At 38.9% G+C, this 24,825-nt stretch overlaps 1 protein-coding gene across 1 annotated transcript in view; it reads right to left on the bottom strand.

The window, feature by feature from the left end:
• Positions 1-24,825, bottom strand: part of DERA (deoxyribose-phosphate aldolase) — a 118,447-nt gene that overhangs the window by 48,186 nt on the left and 45,436 nt on the right. The window contains exons 4-6 of the mRNA XM_082352013.1: positions 22,657-22,752; positions 20,338-20,472; positions 1,703-1,831 (exon numbers count right to left, since the gene is read on the bottom strand). Of these exons, the coding sequence (XP_082208139.1) occupies positions 1,703-1,831; positions 20,338-20,472; positions 22,657-22,752 (360 nt within the window). The remainder of the gene's footprint in view (positions 1-1,702; positions 1,832-20,337; positions 20,473-22,656; positions 22,753-24,825) is intronic.

Below are 24,825 nucleotides of genomic sequence, written 5' to 3'. Positions count from 1 at the left end.
GAGAGTTGCAGCATCTTCTATTACTGGGGGCCTTTGAAACGCCAACATAACTGATGTCCCACTCTTTAAAGTGTTCCACTCTTCCCTATCCTTGGGTTTTCAGAGATTTCGCTCTAAATGAAACAAGCAGGGCAGAGATCTTTTGGATACAGCAGCAGTGACCAGAGTAACAGCTTCATTAATGCCTAGTTGGCTGACTTTCAGTAGAGTTCCAGGGAACGATGCTTCGTTTGAGTCTTCAAAAAGTGCACGAGTAGAAAAATCTAGAGGGTGACCACAACAAAGGCCCAGATTTAAGACCTGAAGATTCACGTATCTTCCAAACATGGAGCCACTAGTAGGGCACCTAAAAGTCCAATACTGAGTCACAGCATAGTATGATAAGTTATCTGATAGACGTTTTAACAGAACACTATGAGGGCATGCAGAGGGGATAATAAACCAAGTGGTGGGGGAGGAAGCAGTATTGGGGAAATATTCTCGAAAAGAGTGACAACTATGCTGAATCTAAAGATGTTCAAGAGTTATTTGGGCAAAAGGCATTCCAGGCAGGGACACAGCAGGTACAAAGATTCCAAAGGATTGTACGGTGCCATGTGCAGACCACAGCGGGTAATTCCATAGAGCTGGAGCATATGGTATGCAGGGAAAATGAGGCAATGGCAGAGGCACAGGCAGGGTCTTGAGAAAGACCTTTTTTATTTTTATTTTTATTTTTTTGGCCGTGCCACACGTCTTGCAGGATCTTAGTTCCCCGACCAGGGATCGAACCCGGGCCCCTTGCAGTGGACGTGTGGAGTCCTAACCACTGGACCACCAGGGAATTCCCTGGGAAGGTCCTTTTTTAAAGTCGGGCTGAAGGAATTTATATTGTATCTTGAAAATGAAGGGGAGCCGCTGAAGGATTTTCAGCAAGCAGTACCACAACCAAATTGGCATTTTAAAGAGATGATTCTGGCAACAGTGTGGAGAACAGATTGAAAGGGGACAAAAGTAGAGACAGGGAAAACTAGTTAGGAGACCGTTGAAGTGATCCATGTGGGGAATGACTGTGGTCTAAGAGAGCAGCACACAGAATGGAGCAAGGACGTATTAGGTACGGTAAAAAAGTAGAACTCTCAAGACTCGTTCACTGATTCATATGAAGGTGAGAAAAAGCAATCCAGCATGACTCCCAAGTTTCAACCTTGGGCTTATGACTGGCTAGACATGCTGTTTGTAAAGATAAAGAATAAGTCAAGCTACATTTCAAAATATAAAAAACAATGACACTGCCCTAAATTTAAGAAGAAAAAATTAACACAAACAAAGCACAGGCTGCCTTAGACAGTATGGATATGGATCTCTGAGAAAAATCAAACCCTAAATTCACAGAGAGGAATAAGTCAGTTAAAGAAATTCCTGTCTAACATATGTTGATGAATGAATAATCAAAGAATAATGCAGAAGGCAATTCACTAACAAGAGAGCCATCTACTGCCTTACAAGGATAGTGCAGTGATGAAATGCCACCAAAAAATGTGGAAGAAAGCCAAGTTTGCGACCATTTCCCACTGCACATGTATTCATAAAGTATCTGACCCCCCACCAAAACAAACTCCAAGTGGTTAGCACTTTCAGCTAATAGCCAAATGCTCTGACTCACTTATTTCTTCTAAAAACATCAATATATACCATCATTTCAATATAAAACCTGGCTTACCTGCCATCATTGCTATCATACTGGCTTTATAGACATTCGTAAGAGATCCAAGTTCTCCTGTTGCTAAGATGGTTTTGAGATGAGCCTCCCCACAGGCCTTGCGAAACTGACGAATCTCATCATACAGGGCTGGGGAAGGAAATAATTGAGGCAGTTACAAAGCAGGCAAGTGATAACATAACTTGGCAGCCATTCAGAGCTGGTAGAACCCATCTCAGATTTAGGAAACATAAACCATTTGTCACTTTCTAAAAATCACCCCAATTTAATATCGCCTCAAGCATTCTGTTGCAGTTCACATCCTGTTACAAGGAATGCTTAGTTTGCTACCATGAAACTCTTTCTATGCCCTGGCCCAAGGTCCTGAGCCATGGAACTTTTAAAATATCATTATAATGACATGCAAATTACAAATAGTTTTTACCAGTTCCATATGATGGTTACTTAGAATAAAAAAGAAATCCATCTACCAGATATACAGGGGTATGCTACTTTGCAAACTAAAGAAAAAAATCCTCAGGTCCTTATTTATTCTCACATTCACACAAAATAAGTTCTCTTGTTGGAATATAAAGCAGGCCTTTCCTGAGAGCTCTGCTAATGGTAATAAAGACATAAGAGCTTGCCCCACTATCTGCCAGGGTATGTGTCTATATATCGGACTATAAAGTGTTAAGCCTGGCCAGGTAGTGATGGATGTATGTACACAAATCCAGCTGTAGAGGAATTCAGAGATGCAGCTTTGAATCTATTAACCCCTGACCCCAGTAGCACATTTGGCTTTCTAGAACTCCATATAGCACTCTGAAAGCAGCTGGATTAAAAAAAAAAAAAAATTAGTCTCAAGTCAGCAAACTCAGTCAAACCATGAAAGTCATAACAAGATAAACAAAACTTGTCTTCTCAATCCTAGAAAACTTGAACTTAACCTGAACCTCGACAGTGAAAACTGAACACAAATAAAGGCAAGGATTCTATTACAAGATGCACAGTAAAGTCCAGTGTTCATTGCCTCCAAGAGGTACCCACAGGCTTTTTAAGAAAGAATTGAATATTTTCACAAATCCCTAATAATCAGTAGTTTTGAGTATTAGAGACGATCTGAGATGCCACACCTCCCACCTTACCCTGTGTGTCCCACGTAAACTATGAGAAAATCATCTTACCCACACATCCAATATGACAATATGTGAGAATGGTATAAACAGCCAAAGACTGTGTAGCAATAACAATTTATACTCTTTTAACTCAGAGCATAAATCTTGGATGGAATGACATTTACTGAGTTACCAAATCTAAAAAAAGAAAGTTGTCCTCTAAGAACTAATGACAAGGAAATCTCTTGATCTAAAAATTCAAGAAGGCTAGGGACTTCACTGGTGGTCCAATGGTTAAGCCTCTGTGCTTCCACAGCAGAGGACAGGGATTTGATCCCTGGTCGGGGAACTAAGATCCCACATGCTGTGCTGTGTGGCCAGAAGAAAAAAAAAAAAAAATTCAAGGAAATCAAAAAATAACTAGAAACAAATGACAATGAAAACTCGACAACCCAAAACCTATGGGATGCAGCAAAAGCAGTTCTAAGAGGGAAGTTTATAGCTATAAAAGCCTACCTCAAGACACAAGAAAAATCTCAAATAAACAATCTAACCTTACACCTAAAGGAGCTAGAGAAAGAAGAACAAACAAAACCCAAAGTTACCAGAAGGAAAGAAATCATAAAGATCAGAGCAGAAATAAATGAAATAGAAACAAAGAAAACAATAGCAAAGATCAATAAAACTAAAAGCTGGTTCTTTGAGAAGATAAACACAATTGATAAACCATTAGCCAGACTCATCAAGAAAAAGAGGGAGAGGACTCAAATTGATAAATTAGAAATGAAAAAGGAGAAGTTACAACACCGCAGAAATACAAAGCATCCTAAGAGACTACTACAAGCAACTCTACGCCAATAAAATGGACAACCTGGAAGAAATGGACACATTCTTAGAAATGCACAACCTTCCGAGACTGAACCAGGAAGAAATAGAAAATATGAACAGACCAATCACAAGTAATGAAATTGAAACTGTGATTAAAAATCTTCCAACAATTAAAAGTCCAGGACCAGATGGCTTCACAGGCAAATTCTATCAAACATTTGGAGAAGAGCTAACACCCATCCTTCTCAAGCTCTTCCAAAAAACTGCAGAGGAAGGAACACTCCCAAACTCATTCTATGAGGCCAACCTGATACCAAAACCAGACAAAGATACTACAAAAAAAGAAAATTACAGACCAATATCACGGATGAATATAGATGCAAAAATCCTCAACAAAATACTAGCAAACAGAATCCAACAACACATTAAAAGGATTGTACACCATGATCAAGTGGGGTTTATCCCAGGGATGCAAGGATTCTTCAATATATGCAAATCAATCAATGTGATACACCATATTAACAAACTGAAGAATAAAAACCATATGATCATCTCAATAGATGCAGAAAAAGCTTTTGACAAAATTCAACACCCATCTGTGATAAAAACTCTCCAGAAAGTGGGCATAGAGGGAACCTACCTCAACATAATAAAGGCCATATACGACAAACCCACAGCAAACATCATTCTCAATGCTGAAAAACTGAAACCATTTCCTCTAAGATTAGGAACAAGACAAGGATGTACACTCTCACCACTATTATTCAACATAGTTTTGGAAGTCCTAGCCATGGCAATCAGAGAAGAAAAAGAAATAAAAGGAGGGCTTCCCTGGTGGCGTAGTGGTTAAGAATCCACCTGCCAATGCAGGGGACACAGGTTCGAGCCCTGGTCCAGGAAGATCCCACATGCTGCAGAGCAACTAAGCCCGTGCGCCGCAACTACTGAGTCTGCGCTGTAGAGCCCACATGCCACAACTACTGAAACCCGCATGCCTAGAGCCCGTGTTCCGCAACAAGAGAAGCCACTGTGATGAGAAGCCCGCGCACCACAACAAAGAGTAGTCCCCGCTCGCCACAACTAGAGAAAGCCCACGTGCAGCAACAAAGACCCAACACAGCCAAAAAAAAAAAAAAAAAAGAAATAAAAGGAATACAAATTGGAAACGAAGAAGTAAAACTGTCACTGTTTGCAGATGACATGATACTTTACATAGAGAATCCTAAAGATGCCACCAGAAAACTACTACAGCTAATCAATGAATTTGGTAAAGTAGCAGGATACAAAATTAATGCACAGAAATCTCTTGCATTCCTATACACTAATGATGAAAAATCTGAAAGAGAAATTAAGGAAACACTCCCATTTACCACTGCAACAAAAAGAATAAAATACCTAGGAATACACCTACCTAGGGAGACAAAAGACCTGTATGCAGAAAACTATAAGACACTGATGAAAGAAATTAAAGATGATACCAACAGATGGAGAGATATACCATGTTCTAGGATTGGAAGAATCAATATTGTGAAAATGACTATACTACCCAAAGCAATCTACAGATTCAATGCAATACCTATCAAATTACCAATGGCATTTTTTACAGAACTAGAACAGAAAATTTTTAAATTTGTATGGAGACACAAAAGACCCCGAATAGCCAAAGCAGTCTTGAGGGAAAAAAACAGAGTTGGAGGAATCAGACCCCTGACTTCAGACTATACTATAAAGCTACAGTAATCAAGACAATATGGTACTGGCACAAAAACAGAAACATTGATCAATGGAACAAGATAGAAAGCCCAGAGTTAAACCCACGCACCTATGGTCAACTAATCTATGACAAAGGAGCCAAGGATATACAATGGAGAAAAGACAGTCTCTTCAATAAGTGTTGCTGGGAAAACTGGACAGCTACATGTAAAAGAATGAAATTAGAACACTCCCTAACACCATACACAAAAATAAACTCAAAATGGACTAGAGACCTAAATGTAAGGCCAGACACTATCAAACTCTCAGAGGAAAATATAGGAAGAACACTCTATGACATAAATCACAGCAAGATCTTTTTTGATCCACCTCCTAGAGTAATGAAAATAAAAACAAAAATAAACAAATGGAACCTAATGAAACTTAAAAGCTTTTGCTCCTCAAAGGAAACCAAAAACAAGACGAAAAGACAACCCTCAGAATGGGAGAAAATATTTGCAAATGAATCAACGGACAAAGGATTAATCTCCAAAATATATAAACAACTCATGCAGCTCAATATTAATAAAACAAACAAGCCAATCCAAAAATGGGCAGAAGACCTAAATAGACACTTATTCAAAGAAGACATACAGATGGCCAAGAAGCACATGAAAAGCTGCTCAACATCACTAATTATTAGAGAAATGAAAATCAAAACTACAATGAGGTATCACCTCACACCAGTTAGAACGGGCTTCATCAGAAAATCTACAAACAACAAATGCTGGAGAGGGTGTGGAGAAAAGGGAACCCTCTTGCACTGTTGGTGGGAATGTGAATTGATACAGCCACTATGGAGAACAGTATGGAGGTTCCTTAAAAAACTAAAAATAGAATTACCATATGATCCAGCAATCCCACTACTGGGCATATGCCCAGAGAAAACCATAATTCAAAAAGACACATGCACCCCAATGGTCACTGCAGCACTATTTACAATAGCCAGGTCATGGGAGCAACCTAAATGCCCATCAACAGACAAATGGATAAAGAAGATGTGGTACATATATACAATGGAATATTACTCAGCCATAAAAAGGAACGAAATTGGGTCATTTGTTGAGACGTGGATGGATCTAGAGACTGTCATACAGAGTGAAGTAAGTCAGAAAGAGAAAAACAAATATCGTATATTAACGCATATATGTGGAACCTAGAAAAATGGTACAGATGAACCGGTTTGCAGGGCAGAAATTGAGAGACAGATGTAGAGAACAAACGTATGGACACTAAGGGGGGAAAGCGGCGGGGGTTGAGAGTGGTGGCGGTGTGATGAATTGGGCGATTGGGATTGACATGTATACACTGATGTGTATAAAATGGATGACTAATAAGAACCTGCTGTACAAAAAAATAAATAAAATTTAAAAATTTTAAAAAAGAAAAGAAGAAGGCTAATCTGCAGTTAACTTATGATTTAATTAATGATTTTTCTTCCTAGTACAATGTTGCCATCAAAAGCAAGCTTAAGAGTGAAACAAATGTGGATTTAAAACCCAACTCTGTCACTTCCTGTGTGACCTCAGGCAAGTTATTTCTCTCAGCCTCACTTCCATCCTTAAAGTGTCAGTAACAATATTTACTTTATAGGGTTATATGAGGATTAAAAGAGAAGATATATATACAGTACTTCACACATTGCCTGTCTTACTGTAAGCACTCAAAAAGTTTAATCATTAAGCTCAGAATTCTAGTAAAATGAATTTTCACTAAGTGTTGTGTGATAAAAGTCAAATCATGCTGCATGGCCTGACCCAGCCAACTCTTTGTACTGCACCGAAATTTTGTTATACGGATTAGTGCTTACAACCAGTGAGCCATCAGATAAGGCTTGAAAATATTTTATCACAGCATTTGTTAAAGTGAAATTTGGCCTGTATAGCAAAATTCTTAAAACATTGATCCTGAGCATGTTTATGAACAAAATTACCACCAGCCTTTTTCTAAAACATATTACCTTTTGACCCAGTGAATTTCTTCACCTACAGTTAAAATTAACCAGAAAAGCCAGATGTATTTTATGACTCAATTATCAGCCACCTGGAGTTTACGCTTTTTAATCCATGATCCAAACAGAATTAACCAAAAATGGTCACTTCAAGCTTAACTGGATTTAACAAATATGGGACTAGTGCCTTCTGATTCTTTAACTGCCAACTCCTCAAATCATTTTACTGACCTATTTCACCACATAACAGGATCAAGGTTTTCTGAGCAAATAACTTAAATCTTTAAAAATCAACACTGGGAAAGTGGTTGTTTGTTACCATTCTGCCCAGAGTATACCAGGACAATTACATCAAGAAGCACACACCAAGTCTGGCCTTTTTAAAGCGTTGCCTGGGCTCCATCAAATGAATGCTTCTCCTTGGTCCTTTGAATCTTACTGAGTGATGCAAAGATGAAGAACAGTTAGGGATTTTCCTCAGTACTGCAGCATCAGCAATGGCAGCAGATCCAAGAGTCCAGAGGCCACCAGCCAGCAGCATGGTACCCGTGCTGGCCGGTGGAAGCAACACCAGCAGTGGCCCTGTAAGCAGCCTCTTCCTGTGGCACAGCTGGCTTATTCTCGGCTCCCTACTCTTTCATGGTCCTGCTTGTTTTCTAAGCCTGGTTCTCCAGGCTTCCCACTGATTCAGTGAGCTACTCTACATCCTCCTAACAAATCCCTTTTCAGCTTAATCAGAATTGTTTTCATTAGTTTTTAACCCACGACTCCAGTATAACACATACAGAAGACTGGGGAAGTATGGTGTAGTGGGCAACAGTGTGGGTGCTCCGACGGCTGGATTCAGATCCTAGCTCTAAACTACGTTGTTGTTTGATCTGCACAAAATTATTTAACCGTTGCCTTGGTTTTCTCATCTATAAAATGGGGATAAGAGAGGTTCACATATTTTGTGGAGTTATTTCGAGCATTAAATAGGTTACTATACATTAAAAGTTCCAAGGACAGTATCCAGCACCTAGTTAACAATCAGGGAATGTCAGTCACTTGTTCTCCTGCTGCTGGTAGTGGCGGTGATACTGTTACAGTTTCTGCTGAGTGCGTATCATGTTCAGAGCACAAAGGGACTGGTAAAAGCAGAGGACACCATGAGCTACGTTTCCTAAAGAACATAAGATACGACCTCTTTGGGGCACTAGAACAGAAGTCTAGTTTACTATATCACAAACTTCTTTTAGCTTTGTTTGTCTTAACTCAGAGCCCATGCTCCTTTGGATAGCAGAGACTGCTGGTATAAGACAGTTTTGGCTACTTGCTAGTCATGTAAACTTGTAGGAATTACAATTTTTCTAAGCCTAAATTACTTAGGGGGCTTCAGTTTGCTCACATATCTTGGGGAAGATTAAATAAAAGAATACATGTAGCTAGAAGAGTACCAGGCATTTGCTAAGCATTTAATTATTCCATACTAGTTTTCTATATTTTTCCTTATGTAGTTTCTGAAATCCAAAAATAACTTTAAAAAACAAATCAAAGCAAGTACTGTCCTAATACTTATAAAAATATACTTAGAATTTACAGATCTTACAAAAAAAATAAATAAATAAACCGTTTCACTCCAACACAAACCATGGAAGCCACAAGAAGCACAGGTAGTTATGAGCACCTGACACTGCAGTAATAGTCACCCTGGAAACTAGATAAATGCCATATGTGCATCAAAGCAACCTGATGGCTGAAATGTAACCTAGTCAATCTCAAGTCATAATGTCCTTTACCATACTCAACTCTCACTTTCCTTACAATATGAATAAGCAAAACAATGGAAAAACTAATGGGTGGATTTCCTCCTACATTTGCAGGAAAGGACAGCAGCAGGATGTAGATTTATATAATTGCTACAGGACTATACATGTGGAGGAAATTACAAGTGAAGTAATAAGTGCAAGAGATCTCCTTCCAAAAAATTCCTCATTAGGAATCATTACCCAAAAGAATTAAGAATCCTCCAAGTTTTCAAAGCATCTTCCTTCAAAAATTCTCAAAGCGTTTTCTACACATTGAGGGACGCTCTTACCAGTGAGGGTTGAGAATTCTGGAAAACTTGGTAAGCACAACCAGCCTGAGTATGCAGTGCTGGGCCAGGGAGACAGCCTGCACGGTCAAGAGATTGTTACATACAAGGGAATTGAGCAAATAAGTAACTATACTGATGAAAATGGGAGGAAAATGTCTCACTGACAAGAAAAAGAGGCATAAATATAGAAAAGGAGAGGGCAAGAATAAACCATGTGCTGTTGGCTTGTAATGGAAGTTATCCACGTGAACTCATGTTTCTAAGACAGATAGATAGATAGATACAGACAGATGTATGCGTGTTTGTATGTGTATTGTATACATTCACATATTTTGTAGAGCTTTCCACTGAGAAGGCCTAGAAACAACAACACTGTAGCAATGAGTACACCTAGCACCCAGATCTTGGTTTCTAAATACCAGTCTTCGATAAAAGGAAGCAGAGCTCCTTGAGAAAATGGCTGATTCCAAGCCTGGGGCAGAGAAAGCTGAAAATAAGCCAGAAATATCTTTTATAAGAATTACAAGGAAGGTCTTAGAGAAAAACGGAAACATGTCAAAAGGACAGAGGAGCCAGTTTGAAGCAGCTGCCACTTTCCAAATCTGGGACAATTTGAGTACCAAAATAAATAATGATAGTAATGGATTATAACCAACTGAGTAAAATAGGCACCCATGAGTTCTTACAGAGAGGAAGAAAGGGAGGGAGGTGAAGGTAATGCTAACTAATAAGTATAGAAGAAATGATGGAATTAGAAAATCACCATTTGGCAACTATCGGAGTAATAACTGAAGAATTATCAATGAGCACTAAAACAACTGAGTACAAGTTAGATAAGGAACAGGATATTAACATAGTCTCAAAATATCTCCATTCATAATGGATGTTAATTACCTATTAAAATACAAAATACTTATTAATTTTACAATGGAGAAACTCGGCAGAAACCATATTAGCCAAGTAAAAAAGTAACATCATCAATAATGGGACAAATCAACATCTTGGGACTCCTGAAATAATGCACTGAGAAGAACAGAGCAAAAGTTCAGTGTTATTCCTATCAAAAATACCTAACTTGAATCTAATCATGAGAAAACACGCAACACGCCCGAACTGAGGTACACTTTACAAAATAATAGACCTCTATTCTTCAAACACAAGGAAAGATTGAGGACTATTCCAGATTGAAGAAGCCTAAAGAGACATGTAACAATTGAATGTGGACCTAATTAAAACATTACTAGGATAATCTGCAGAACCTGAACAAAGTCTGTGGATTTAATGGTAGTATGATAGTGCTAATTTCCGGACTTTGATGGTGTACTGCGGCTTCGTATAAGAGCGTCCTTCTTTTTAGGAAATACACACTGAAGTATTTAATAGTAATGGATCAACAGGTCTGCAACTTAATCTCAAATAATTCGAAGAAAAATTATATCTATATCTCTATCAATCTATCTATCTATTGATATCTATCTGCATACACACAAAGAGAGAGACAGAGAGAGAGACAGGGAAGGCAAAAAGATAAACAGGGTAGAATTTTATAATTGGGGAATCCGAGTGAAGAGAAAACAGGAGTTTTGTGTACTATTTCTGTAACTTTTCTGTAAGTTTTAAATTATTCAAAAATAAAAGTTAAAAAGTTACAACAAATGCTGTTGTAATTTATTTAGCATCCAGGTATTTTTCTCATGGGAGGGCTTTTGAAACTATCAACCATTCTACTGTTTTGTAAAAAAAAAATGTGTGATTACATGTGGCACATATTATTTTATAACCTGCTTTTTTCCCCTTTGATATATCATAGACATCTTTCCAAATTAATAAATACAGGTCTGTAGCACAATTTTTAATGGCTGTACAATCTTCCATTGCATGGTCGTAAATAATATATTCAATCATCTTTCTATTATTGGATATTTAAGGTTTCAGATTTTTTGCTCTTATAAACAATACTTCAGCAAACACCCTTATAGTTAAGTCTTTGCATACATCATGACATATTCCTTAGAGCATTTATTAATTTTTCTGCTCACATACTCATAATACATATTCATTGTTAAAAATTCAAACATTACAGAAACGGAAAATTCCCCACTTAAAAAAAAAAAGAAAGAACAATTCTTTCACGTACCAGAAAAATAATAATTTGGAAGGCTATTATAAAAGATGACTGACAAATGAAAATGGAATTCAAATACCACGACTGCAAATTAGTCCAAATAATGCAAAATTTAACAAAACACACACAGCAGAGAAGTGGCTGGCATAGTGATGTCACATTAAAAAACCTGATAATAAATGTTTTGACTTATAACGAGGTTTTCAGGAGTAGTGCAAGTGGGTATACGAGAAACCCAGGATGGATTACATTGTAGATGCTTAATCAATACAACGGCACAACCAGCAGAGGTGTGGTCTCCTGTCTGTCCCGTCTCATCCCTCCTACTGGTGCTACACTGAGGAAGAGGAACGGAGGTCATAGCCTGACCTTCAGCTTGTCACTGCCAGTGGGAACAACAGGCGGCGCTGTGCTGGTGGAGTGGTCCCTGGTAGGACTCAGAGAACTCAGCCATTCTGGGAAAGGCCTGTGTGCATGAGGATGCTGCTCCAAGGGGTGGAGGGGCTCACACTGCATCAGTTTCAAACAGCATCCAAAACAGGGTGACCACTGGCTCCACCTTCTGCCTCCCCGTGTTAGCAGGAACTCTCATCTAAAGCATTCTACTTTTCTCTACCTAAAATTATCCTCTTTCTTTCCGGCTCCCACCTAAAAGGAAAAACAGATTCCTAATTTTGTGGCTGCTGGCAACTTGTTAAGTTTTCTGGAAAAAGCACTGCTGTAGACATAGAAAACTATGTTAGTGAAGCTTTCATGTATAGGAATTATGAACTGAGTAAGAATCCAAGTGTTTAAAGACAGTATCTCCTATCTACAAGCCATGAAGTAGATTTCCCTTTATATTTCATGCTATTCAAAGTCACTTAAAAAATAATTGTTAACGAACATATCTAAGCAATTATTTTTTGAGTACCGGAAAGATGTTCAACACTGCACATGAGTGGCCTGAAAATAACTCTTAAGATAATTATATGTACAGTCAAACACTTAATATAAAATTATACAGCAACCTTTTCATCTAAAAAAGCCACAAAATGTTCAAGAACAGTTTTCATCCACTAAGGCAACTAATTAATCTTGTAAGACTAAAACAGAGATGAGCTAAAACACGAGGTAGTAAAATAACCTGCAAGAGATAAAACACACACATTTTTGTCAATAGTATTTGAAGTTTTGAAGAATCATAGCATTAAAAAAAATAATAATAAAATAAAAGCATACAGCTGCCGTAAGTATCTCCAGATTTTTTCTTTTATAAACAACCCTCAAAACAGAAAGCACAGATTATGAGTTATGTGATTCCTCCCCAAAAAGTGTCTATACATTTAGAGATTGCTTTTCTCATAAGATACTATGATTAACAGCTCTCCAAAACAAAGAAAAATCCTAACTTCTTTTAAGAGATGTTCTTTCTACCACCCTTCTTTTGTAAAAATAAGCAAATAAGAAAAATAAATTGTTGCCCAGAGTCAAGATTTTCAAGATCCACTTGCATGCAACACAATGATAGATACTGTGGCTTTGGCTGGAATATTTCATTCTCTCACCCTAAAGCTCTTGAGAGTCATGAGGCATGTACTCCACAAACCAAATTTGGGAAAGCAAGTCAAAGCTGAAGAATTGAACGGGGTAAAAAAAGTACGTGAGGCTCTGGATACAGAAGACAAACAATATTTCCAGTTGTGATTCCGGACACACGATGCTGGAAGAATGTCACAGAAGTAGCCACCTTTGGAGTCATGTGTGCTGGTGCTCCAGTGTGGAATGGGTTTCCAGAAACTAGTAAAGCCAGTTCTAGTTCTTAATAAGCTCAAGGTCCTGGAAGATTCTTGAATCTGATAGCATTTCCATGTCACTGGTAATGTATCAGGTAAATACATGCAGCAGAGAGAGAAAGGTCATAAAAAAGTAAAAAACGAACACCTCTGTATATTTACAGAACATGGAATGCATTTAATTTTCAAAACCTGCTCAATAAGGTTTATAAGATGATGAACCTCTTCTGGTGAATTCTTTCTTCAAAGAACTGTTTATGGAACGCAACTGAGGTGTCAACTTCAATATCATCATTAAAAAATACCGTGTTACAAGCCCTCATCATTGGAATAATACACACAGACAATGAAAACACGAAATATAAAATCACGGGCCGTTGTAGCTCTGAAAGACTGCAGAAGTCCTTATGTCTTATCCCCTCACTGGTAGCTTATTTAAATGGAGGCAGAGAGAAGTGAAGTATTTGCCCAAGGACTCAGTGTAAATTAGCAAAATTATAAATACTAAAACCCGTGGGAGTTCCTCTTCATTAACTCAATGCATGTGCTGTGTCGATACTTCCCTTGACAACATACTATCCTCATCAGGAGGAAGAGGGGGAAAGAGAGGAAACCGCAGTTGGCAAGGAGGGATTCATCTGGGCCAAGCAACAGGATAACCAATTTACGCACATTATCTAATTTAATCCCTATTATGACCCCATGAAGTAGATACCGCTATTCCTATTTTACCTCACAGAAGGTACAGAGAAGTTAAGTAACTTGCCTAAGAGCAAACAGCTACTGACGATAGCACCAGGATTCCAACCAAGTTCTGTCTAATGCAAAGACCCTGCACAGACCAACTATTTCGGGTCTCCTGGAGTGACCCCCTCTTCTTCCTCCACAATGTATCCCTTCTGGGTCTGTGCCTCCAATGACAGTTGACCCATCTGGTGGGCTAGGTACCCCCCCTCTCTCCCGGTAGAGCACAGGAGAGCTGCTGTCTTCATCTCAGAGCACAGTCTTCCCAGGGAGAGGAGAACTATCCCCCCAAGAGCACAGAAGTAGATGTCTTTCTGGCTGAACGCACCAGAGTAACACTGTTCCTTAAGCCTGCTGTTCACGGCTAACTGCAGAGCAGGTTAAATAAATGGCAACACGTGGGAGATACGATTTGGACTAATTAATCAATATGTAAATCCAGCAATGCTTCGATTATGCGGCACCTAAACTATGTAGAATCAAGAACTAGAAGTTTTGGGGGACTTCCCTGGCAGTCCAGTGGTTAAGATTCCACACTTCCAGTGCAGGGGGCACAGGTTCAATCCCTGGTCGGGGAACTAAGATCCAGCATGCCACATGGCAGGGCCAAAAAAAAAGAACTAGAGGTATATTAAAAACAAACAAACAAAAAAAAGATGCTCCAAGTTAGTGCTTCTCCTTAGGACCATGGGATGGCAGGGGAAGAAGGGGTGGAATTAAAATCACCTGGAGTGATTTTCAGTGTAGACTCTTACTCCTCCCTTACATCCAACCCCCAATTCTGATATCACACATACTCAGGGGAATGCGCTAGATTCTGTGAGGAAGGGAGCTGGGGCCAGTAATCGGAAAGTGTCTGTCAGATAATTCTGAGAACCAGCAATACATTCCACACCCTCTCCAGTTAAAACCACTGTCGGAGCAGTAAGTCAGATGGTGCACATTTCTGTATCCAGATGGAAAGGACTGAGGGAAGGACAGTATAATGAGCTGACAGTAAAAAGCCTAACAGCAAAGGACCAGGCACGACAACAATAACAAAGATGTTTAAATAAAAAGATATACAAAATCCAAAAACAGCACAGCACCCTGGACCATTAGCTATGGGGCAAGTCACCTTGGAGACTTCAGTAGCCCCTAAGAATATCACTGGATTCCAGGATAATATACAGGCAAACCTCAGAGATACTGCGGGTTCAGTTCCAAACCACCACAATAAACCAAATATCAGAATAAAGCGAGTCACATGAATTTTTCAGTTTCCCAGTGCATATAAAAGTTATGCTTACACTATACTTTAATGTATTAAATGTGCAATAGCATTATGTCTAAAAAAGCAATGTACATACCTTAATTAAAAAATATTTTATTGCTAAGAAATGCTAACCATCATCTGAGCCTTCAGCAAGTCATAATCTTTTTGTCATGGTAACATCAAAGATCACTGATCACAGATCACCAAAATAAATATAACAATAATAATGGAAAAGTTTGAAATATTGAGAATTTCCAAAATGCAACACAGAGACATGAAGTGAACAAATGCTGTTGGAAAAACGGTGCCTACAGACTTGCTTGACACGAGGTTACCCCGAACCTTCAATTTGCAAAAATCTGTGGCATGCAACACAGAGAACTGAAATAAAATGAGGTGCCTATAATCACTGATACAATAGTTCTGAATGATCTGGAAAAAACTGTATTTAATAGAAAGTGTAAATAAAGTCGGGGAAATGTAAATATTTTTTAATGAATTTCTTTCTAAAATGCCTAGATTCTCTGCTTTGGTCAAGATTCACTGAATTTGAATGTCTACTTATGTGAAACTAATCGATGAAAAGCATCGTTTCATGGGGAATCATTTTAGTGGGGAAATGGAACGCGGATTCCAGAGTCAGACAGATGCGGGTTCCGTGCTCTGGAGGTTTGGTCCTCAGCACAGGGAACAGCCGAAATCAGTGAGGATAGGAGGTTTCCAAGGGAGAGTGTGCAGAGTCTGAGAAGTCTGAGAGTTTGCTGGGACAGAACTTGAGGACCCGACACTTCAGTGATGACAGAGGAGGCAGAGGAGCTTGCAAACAAGACGCAGGAGTAATCAGAAACACGGAGGAAAACCTGAAGAAAGTAGGGTCACCAAAGCCGTGACAAGAGAGTGTTTCCAGGAGGAAACGGCCCATTGTGTCAACTGCTGCTGCATGACAAAGCTAAACGACTGAAGAGTATCTCCCAGGCATAGCAAAATAACTGGGCATTGTTATCTTGGAAAGAACAGATTCAAGAGAAACAAGTACATACGGCTCTTTTAAGGATTTCAGTCACAAAGGGGAGAATGGAAAGGGAGACTCAGGTGGGGATGAGGAGGAATGGTGACATGTAGGCTTTTTTTTTCTTTTACTGGATAAGAATGTTTGGATGGGGACTTCCCTGGTGGCACAGTGGTTAAGAATCCACCTGCCAATGCAGGGACCGGGAAGATCCCACGTGCCACGGAGTAACTAAGCCCGTGCACCACAACTACTGAGCCTGCGCTCTAGAGCCCGCGAGCCACAACTACTGAGCCTGCGTGCCACAACTACTGAAGCCCGCGTGCCTAGAGCCCATGCTCCACAAGAGAAGCCACCGCAATGAGAAGCCCGCGCACCGCAACGAAGAGTAGCCCCCGCTTGCCGCAACTAGAGGAAGCCCTCACGCAGCAACGAAGACCCAACGCAGCCAAAAATAAGTAAATAAATTTATTTTTTAAAAAAACAGAATGTTTGGATGTATGCTTGGATGCTGATGGGATGAGCTAGCAGAGAGAGGTGGAGGCTACAGGAGAAAAGAATGGCCCATAAAAGGACCAAGGCTGTGAAACTATGGGAGGAGGTGGGAGCCACAGCACGGCCCAGGGACTGGACTCAGGAGGAAGGAGAAGAGGAGGAGCGAGGGAAGTAGATCTGAGGCAAGGACAGTGAGAAGTTCCTGCGTAACAGATTCTATTTTTCCCGAGAAGCAGCAGGTAGGTTGTCTGCCAGTACTTAAGGAGCCTCAAGGTGGGTGGAAAAGTTAGAAGTTTGAGGGAGTAGATGTTAAATGGTCGTCAAGGAGAATCCAAGAAGAGGAACACGAGCCCTCTCCAGTCTCCCCTTTGAGTTCATACCCTAAGCTGTGGACCCTTGTGACCATGAGAAATGGTGAAGATACACTCCGAATGGCCAGGTTTAGAAAACAAGATTCTTTCTTTTGTGCTTTAACCAGTGTCCTACACACCTCAGTGCACAGAGAAGAGGATCCTGGATTAGAAGGTGTAACAGCCTCACAGGCACTTCCATCAGCAAATTCCAAGAAATCAATGTTAGGCTCATATTTTAGTAAACAGCTAATATTAAAACACGACACCGAAAAATACAATATGTAATCAAATTGAGAACTGAAATTAAGATAAAACACTGCAGTGAAAAAAGGCCTAAGACATTTGCAGGTTTCTAGTTAGAATTAAATTTCTAGTATTAAATGTTCCTTTTCAATTTGTTTTGGGTCAAGAGGTTATTAACACCATAAAAAGAGTTAATAGAAAAGTATGGTCTGGGACAAAGATGTGTTATTATATTTTGCATGAATGTCTGTTATTGGGAAATTATCAGTTCTTAAAAACAACCATTCCTAGTTCATTAAGGGAAAGGCAATTACATCAAATCTCATCTTCTATTGTATTTTATTTTCCAATTAGTAGTATTCTAGAGACAAGAGCACAAGTTAAAATATAAACTATACTTCTATGTCTGTAACTACTTAATAAAAGATAAAAGACATACAGTTTTTTATCCAACTAAATGACATAGAGTTTATTTCTAGATTTGTTTTAAGTTATTATGCTTACTCATTTTTTTCTTACTCTAGGCCTTAAATCTTAACTGAAATCTATGACAAGGAACAGACAAGCAGAATTAATATACAGGGACAAGGGACATCTACTTAAAATAAGCCATTTAAGAATGATTGCAACTGCCCAAAGCACACATGAACTATAAGAAAAGGATCAAAAATCAAAAGCACAAAAAGATATTTATGAACTGTCAAGAATTTAACCTGGCAAGGCTTAAAAAATGTTGGTAAGTACAGATGGGAGTATCAGGCAATGGGAATGGCCTGACATTTTTGTTCCTAGATCCTTCAGAATTGCTGTACTAGTGACTGGATTCTCCTGGAATACAGGGAGGCTCCCAGGGGCTACTGGAATCTCTGAAATGACCTGCCTCATAGCTCACGGTCCAGACGGCTGTGCCTTTTGACTTCATAAATCTTTTTATTTAAACATTGTTGTTATTGTTGTTTTGCCTCAACCTTTGCTGTGAGGCTTTTTATGATCACATCCTGTTTGGCTCACGCAGCCCACTCTCTTTCCCTGCCAACTCCTTTCCATTAAGGCACAGAAATGTGCACCATCTAACATATTAAGAACGTATGGGGGGACTTCCCTGGTGGCACAGTAGTCGAGAATCCGCCTGCCAATGCAGGGGACACGGGTTCGAGCCCTGGTCCGGGAAGATCCCACATGCTGCGGAGCAAATAAGCCCGTGCGCCACAACTAGTGAGCCTGCGCTCTAGAGCCCACGAGCCACAACTACTGAGCCTGCGTGCCACAACTACTGAAACCCGCTCACCTAGAGCCCGTGCTCTGCAACGAGAAGCCATCACAGTGAGAAGCTCGCGCACCACGAGGAAGAGTAGCCCCTGCTCGCAGAAACTAGAGAAAGCCCGCGTGCACCAACAAAGACCCAGCGCAGCCAAAAATAAATAAATTTAAAAAAAAAAAAGAATGTATGGGAATGTAGCTAATGTTCTAAGCCAAAAGACTACCTTTTCCAGCTTCACTTGCAGCCAAGCCTGGCCATGGAACTCACTTAGAGCCAATGAGGTGTAAGCAAAGATGGTGTGTGAGATTTGGGGACAGGACAAGCCCCTATTTCCTGTTGTCTGGGAGATGAATGTAAAAGCTGGAGCTTCAAAAGCCATCACAGACAATGGAGTGTCCTTAAATATGAGGACAGAAGCCACACTCTTTGGAAGTGGAAGATAAAAGTAGTCCAGGTCTCCAAGAACTTTGTATTTCACAATACCCCCGAATTACCTACTTCCCAACTTTATGTGAGAGAGTAAATCCTTGAGCATTTAAACCATTGACTGAATCTTTGTGGCTCTATAACTAAAAGCAATTCTTAATGGATAAACAATGGAATTATAATTTACAGAAGATGAGATAGATGGATTGATGGATAGAGTCATAGATATCTATGAGATATTGGCAAGACCAATAGGTAGGTTAAGAAAAAAATACATTAAATATAATCCTATTTTTAATTTTAATTTTTTCACTTTCTAAAAATGTTGATTTTAAACTTAACAGAAGGATGGGAGTTGCATGTGTGTATATGAAGAGAAAAAAGTTTGGAAAGTTGTGCACTGCAGTGTTTCAAGGGTTATTTGTAGGGGATGAGATTATGTAGAACATCCACTTTATTACTGGTTAGAACTTTTGTTTTTAACAGTGAGAAGGTATAACCTTTGTAATTAGAATAAAATACGCCAATTATTTGATATTCACATATCTAAAGAGACAACACATTATTCTGGCTTTATCCTATGACTGTGTTAAAAATTTTTAGTTAAACTACTTGTTACAATGATTTTTCTGAAATACAGAATTGTACTTATTTTAGCTATCAACAACTCTAAGTATACAAAACACATTTAAGGCAGAGGTAAAATCAATTCCTTCAAAAAAATAATAGCTTGTTACTGGAATGGGAAATGTCCTATTGTAATTGACATGATAGTAAATCAGGAATCTCGAAGGTGACTATGTAATAATACCCAGAGGAGCTACGTTCAAGAACAGGAGTAAAAACAGACTTAGCAGACTAATTAATAATCCCATATCCTCAAAATCCACAAAGATTAACATAAAAAAGGGAAGCTTCCTCCATCATATTAAAATAAACTCTGCATAGAAGACTTGCCTGGAGTGATTTTTGTATTGAGTAACAAAACAGTAGAGAATAGGATAAAAGTTAATAATCCACTGCATGGAAATAACTAATCACCTAAAGGGATCTAAAAAGTTCATGCAGGTGGGCAGAATGAGCAATCTTGGTCGAGTTTTCTCCTCAATTCACCCTCTGATCTAGTGACTTGTAATCTAGAACAGTGACTTCCAAACCATGCTGCCTCTTATCAGATCCTTGCCATCTGACTGACCAGGGAAGAACTAAGTCTCCCTCTTGGGTAAGGATGTGTGTGCACTTACCTTCCCACTGGCCTGTCAGCACCAAGGTCCTGTTAATTACCACGTCAATTTCTGAAGCTCCATCTTCCACAGCCAATCTGATCTCTTCTAATCGTGTTTTTAAATGAGTCTGCCCAGCTGGAAAGCCAGTGGCCACTAGTAGAGAAAGAAGAGGAAAAAAAAAGAAAGGAAGGAACGAAGTGAGGGAGGGAGGGAGGGACAGAGGGAAGGAGGGAGACAAATTTCAACTGGTCAGTATCTCAACAAAGAATTTCAGACCAAAAAAATGAGCGTTTAGACCAAAGCATGAACGACACTTTAGAACTTCATGCCTACCTTGCAAAGTGAAGTGTAAAGAAACTGAATGCAATTTTATATAGTACTGACGTTAGGATAAATATTAGCATTATATCCTTTGGAAGACATGAAATTAAGTTGCTACGGAGATGCTCACGGGGGTGTTTTAAGTAAATAGCAATTAAGAAGATAGGTCATCGTCAAAGTGAAAGTCATAAGATAGTAGCTACAGCCCTGTCTTGATGGACACTAGTTAATTCTGGATCCTACTCATGACCAAGTTGGCTATCACTGTCATGATTTACTCATTCACATTTATAGCTGTTGTAACCAAACTGTAATATAGGTTCCTCCCACTGCCTATTTTAAAATGAACAGCCAAGCAGATGAGAATAAAGGGGAGATGTTGCACGATGGAAAAGCACCTAATTCGTCCACAAAACTGGGGCAGGGGTGAACTGGGAAGAGCAGGGCCACGCATAAATAAAAGGAAAATAAAAACACAATGACACTTTGGAAAAAGTATTAACATTTTTAACATGCGAATCATTAATTCCATTCCTGTGTCTGAAGATAACCTTTCATGTTTCCTTGATGTTATTAAATTCCTTGGGTCTGCTACATTAGAGGAAAGCATGTTTCCCTGTTGTATAAAGGAAAAGCTGAATTGACTGGGGCTAATGAAAAATGAAGGTTGATAAAGGTGTAGCTAGCTGCCAAATACTCTGGGAATCTTCACAAATGGGTTGTATATAAATACTGTATAGTCTGTTTCTTTTGATGTATCCCTAATAAAATAAATTAATGATTTTCTTAGCTTCCTTCTTTAAAGCACCAGGATATTCCTCTAATACCTTTTAAAAGGAGAATCTAATTTTATATGTATCTATCCATATGTAAATACACACACACACATACAGGGAAGCTTTTAGTAAGACTTTTCCCTCCCTCATGCCTTGTTCTCCTACTGCATCTATCTTAAGTCAGTAACTCTTTTTTTCTTTTTATTATTTATTTATTTGGCTGCGCCGGATCTTTGCTGCTTTGTGTTGCAGCATGTGGGATCTAGTTCCCTGACCAGGGATCGAACCCGGGCCCCCTGCATTGGGAATGCGGATTCTTACGCACTGGACCACCAGGGAAGTCCCTACATCTATCTTAAGTCAAAAAGTCTTGAACACACTCTCTTTTCTTTATCTTTCAGGCTTGGGGGTGGCTCTCATCATCTCCCACGCGGCCTGTGATGAGTCTAACTAACTCCATTTCACCCCTCTATAATTTGTCCACTACCATCCCCTAACTTAACCACGTCATGAAGCGGATCATGGTATGTCTCTGCTTAACATCCTTTGGTATCTTCCCCGTCACCAAAATAAAACCCAGATGCCACGGCCTGATATCGTTTCCCCATGGGATCTGACCCCAATCTACCTCTCCAGCTTCAACTCCCAAGCTCTGCCTTTGTCCTACCTTAGGATCCAACAATTGCAAACCCATTTCAGTTCCCTGAACTGTGCTTCTGCACCTTCACATGTGCTAGTTCCTCTATCTAAAATGCCATTCCTAAGCTTATCAACTCTCTAAACTCTTCCTTAACCTTAAGACCCAATACAGGGGTCTTACTATCTCCTCTATGAAGCATCCCCCTACCCGGTGAGTGTAATCAACCTCTGCAGAATAAATCACTACCCACTCAGAGTTACAACCGTACCTTCTGCATATCTTTATTGTTATATTTTACATATGAATAATATTACATGTTCTGTGTTACAATTTTTTTTTAAACTTGACTATTCCTCCTAAACAGCTAAGTTTCCTTTAAGGACAGAGATACAGTTCTATACTCTTAGGAATTAATATATATAATGCCTGCTACTCAACAGGCAATTAATAAATATGAAAATAATAGATAAATACAACCAATTAAATATATAAAACTAATTAAAATCATAGTATAAAACTATAGAGATAATACCCCAAAGTGTCTGAGTTGAAGAACTGGAAACATGTTGATAAAACGACAACAGAAGCCACAAATTTTACCTGATGCCACTGGGATATCACAGCCTGCAGCCTTTAGTGCTTTTACTGCATCACATACGCAGGCAGGATAAACACAAACGGCAGCTGTAGTAATGCCTATGAAGAAAGAAATCATAACAGCCTAGTTTATGTGAAGTTCAAGTCACACAATATGCTTTTAATTATTATTTATATTTGAACATTGGCAGAAATCAAAATGAGAGAAAAAATAATTCCCCTACGATGCTGCAACAAATTAAAAGGTTTTTACTTTCCACATTCCCTTCTGGCTCTTAACAACGTGGATCATTTTTTCATCATCACGGTTACAGAATAAAATATATATATTTTTTAATTTTATTATATTTTTTAATTGAAGTATAGTTGACTTACAATGTTGTGCCCATCTCTGCTGCACAGCAAAGTGACTCAGTTATACACATATAGACATTCTTTTTTTAATATTCTTTTCCATTATGGTTTATCAGAGGATATTAAATATAGTTCCCTGTGTTATACAGTAGGACCTTGTTGTTTATCCATCTTATATATAATAGTGTGCATCTGCTAACCCCAAACTCCCAGTCCTTCCCTCCCCCATCCCCCCCCCCTTGGCAACCACAAGTCTGTTCTCTAGGTCTCTGAGTCTGTTTCTGTTCTGTAGATAGGTTCATCTGTGCCATAGTTTAGATTCCACGTATAAGTGATGTCACGTAATATTTGTCTTTCTAACTTAGAATAATAATCTCTAGTTGCATCCATGTTGCTGCAAATGGCATTATTTTGTTCTTTTTTATGGCTGAGTAGTGCTCCATTGTATATATGTACCACATCTTCTTTATCCATTCATCTGTCGATGGACATTTAGGTTGTTTCCATGTTTTGGCTATTGTGAATAGTGCTGCTATGAACATAGGGGTGCATGTACCTTTTTGAATTATAGTTTTGTCTGGGGATATGCCCAGGAGTGGGATTGCTGGATCATACGGTAATTCTATTTTTAGTTTTCTGAGGAACCTCCACACTGTTTTCCATAGTGGCTGCACCAACTTACATTCCCACCAACAGTCTAGGAGCGTTCCCTTTTCTCCACACTCTCTCTAGCATTTGTTATGTGTAGACATTTTAAAGAAGGCCATTCTGACTGGTGTGAGGTGGTACCTCATTGTAGTTCTGATTTGTGTTTCTCTAATAATTAGTGATGGTGTGCATCTTTTCATGTGCCTACTGGCCATCTGTATGTCTTCTTTGGAGAAATGTCTATTAAGGTCTTCTGCCCATTTTTCAATTGGGTTGTTTGTTTTTCTGTTGTTGAGTTGTATGAGCTGTTTGTATATCTTGGAGATTAAGCCCTTGTCTGTTGCATCATTTGCAAATATTTTCTCTCATTCCATAGGTTGTCTTTTTGTTTTTGTTGTTGTTGTTGTTGTTGTTTTTATGGTTTCTTTTGCCATGCAAAAGCCTGCAGATTTGATTAGGTCCCATTTGTTTATTTTTGTTTTTATTTCTATTGCCTTGGGAGACTGCCCTAAGAAAACACTGGTACGATTTATGTCAGAGAATATTTTGCCTATGCTCTCTTCTAGTTTTATGGTGTCATGTTTTATGTTTAACTCTTTTTTTAAAAAAAAAATATGGAACGCTTCACGAATTTGCATGTCATCCTTGCACAGGGGCCATGCTAATCTTCTCTGTATCATTCCAATTTTAGTATATGTGCTGCCAAAGCAAGCACTAGAATAAAATATTTTTGAAATTGATGACTGATTAAAAAATATATATTTTTTTTGATACATTGTTCTTGGAGGTTAACAGAGTGCCATCTGTAAAAAAATTCCTAAATAGTAAACTTGGTGGCCTTGATCCAATGAAAATGTTTTATTTCATGCAGATAATAAAATCCAGGTTTTTACTGCATTCAGACAGGACAGCAGATGAAGAAAAATGTAAGTGAACCTTACAGGGTAGTACAGGCAGACCGTGGAGATAGTGCGGGTTCAGTTCCAGACCACCACAATAAAGCGAATATCGCAATAAAGTGAGTCACGGGACTTTTTTGGTTTCCTAGTGCATATAAAAGTTACATTTATACTATACTGTAGTCTATTAACTGTGCAATAGCATTATGTCTAAAAAAAGTACATACCTTAATTTGAAAATATTTTATTGCTAAAAAATGCCAAGGAATTA

The sequence above is a fragment of the Balaenoptera borealis genome, assembly GCF_965194805.1.
Source record: "Balaenoptera borealis genome assembly, chromosome: 13".
Lineage (NCBI taxonomy): Eukaryota > Metazoa > Chordata > Mammalia > Artiodactyla > Balaenopteridae > Balaenoptera > Balaenoptera borealis.
Note: the sequence above shows the minus strand (reverse complement) of the source record. Positions and strands in the feature narration are given on the sequence as shown.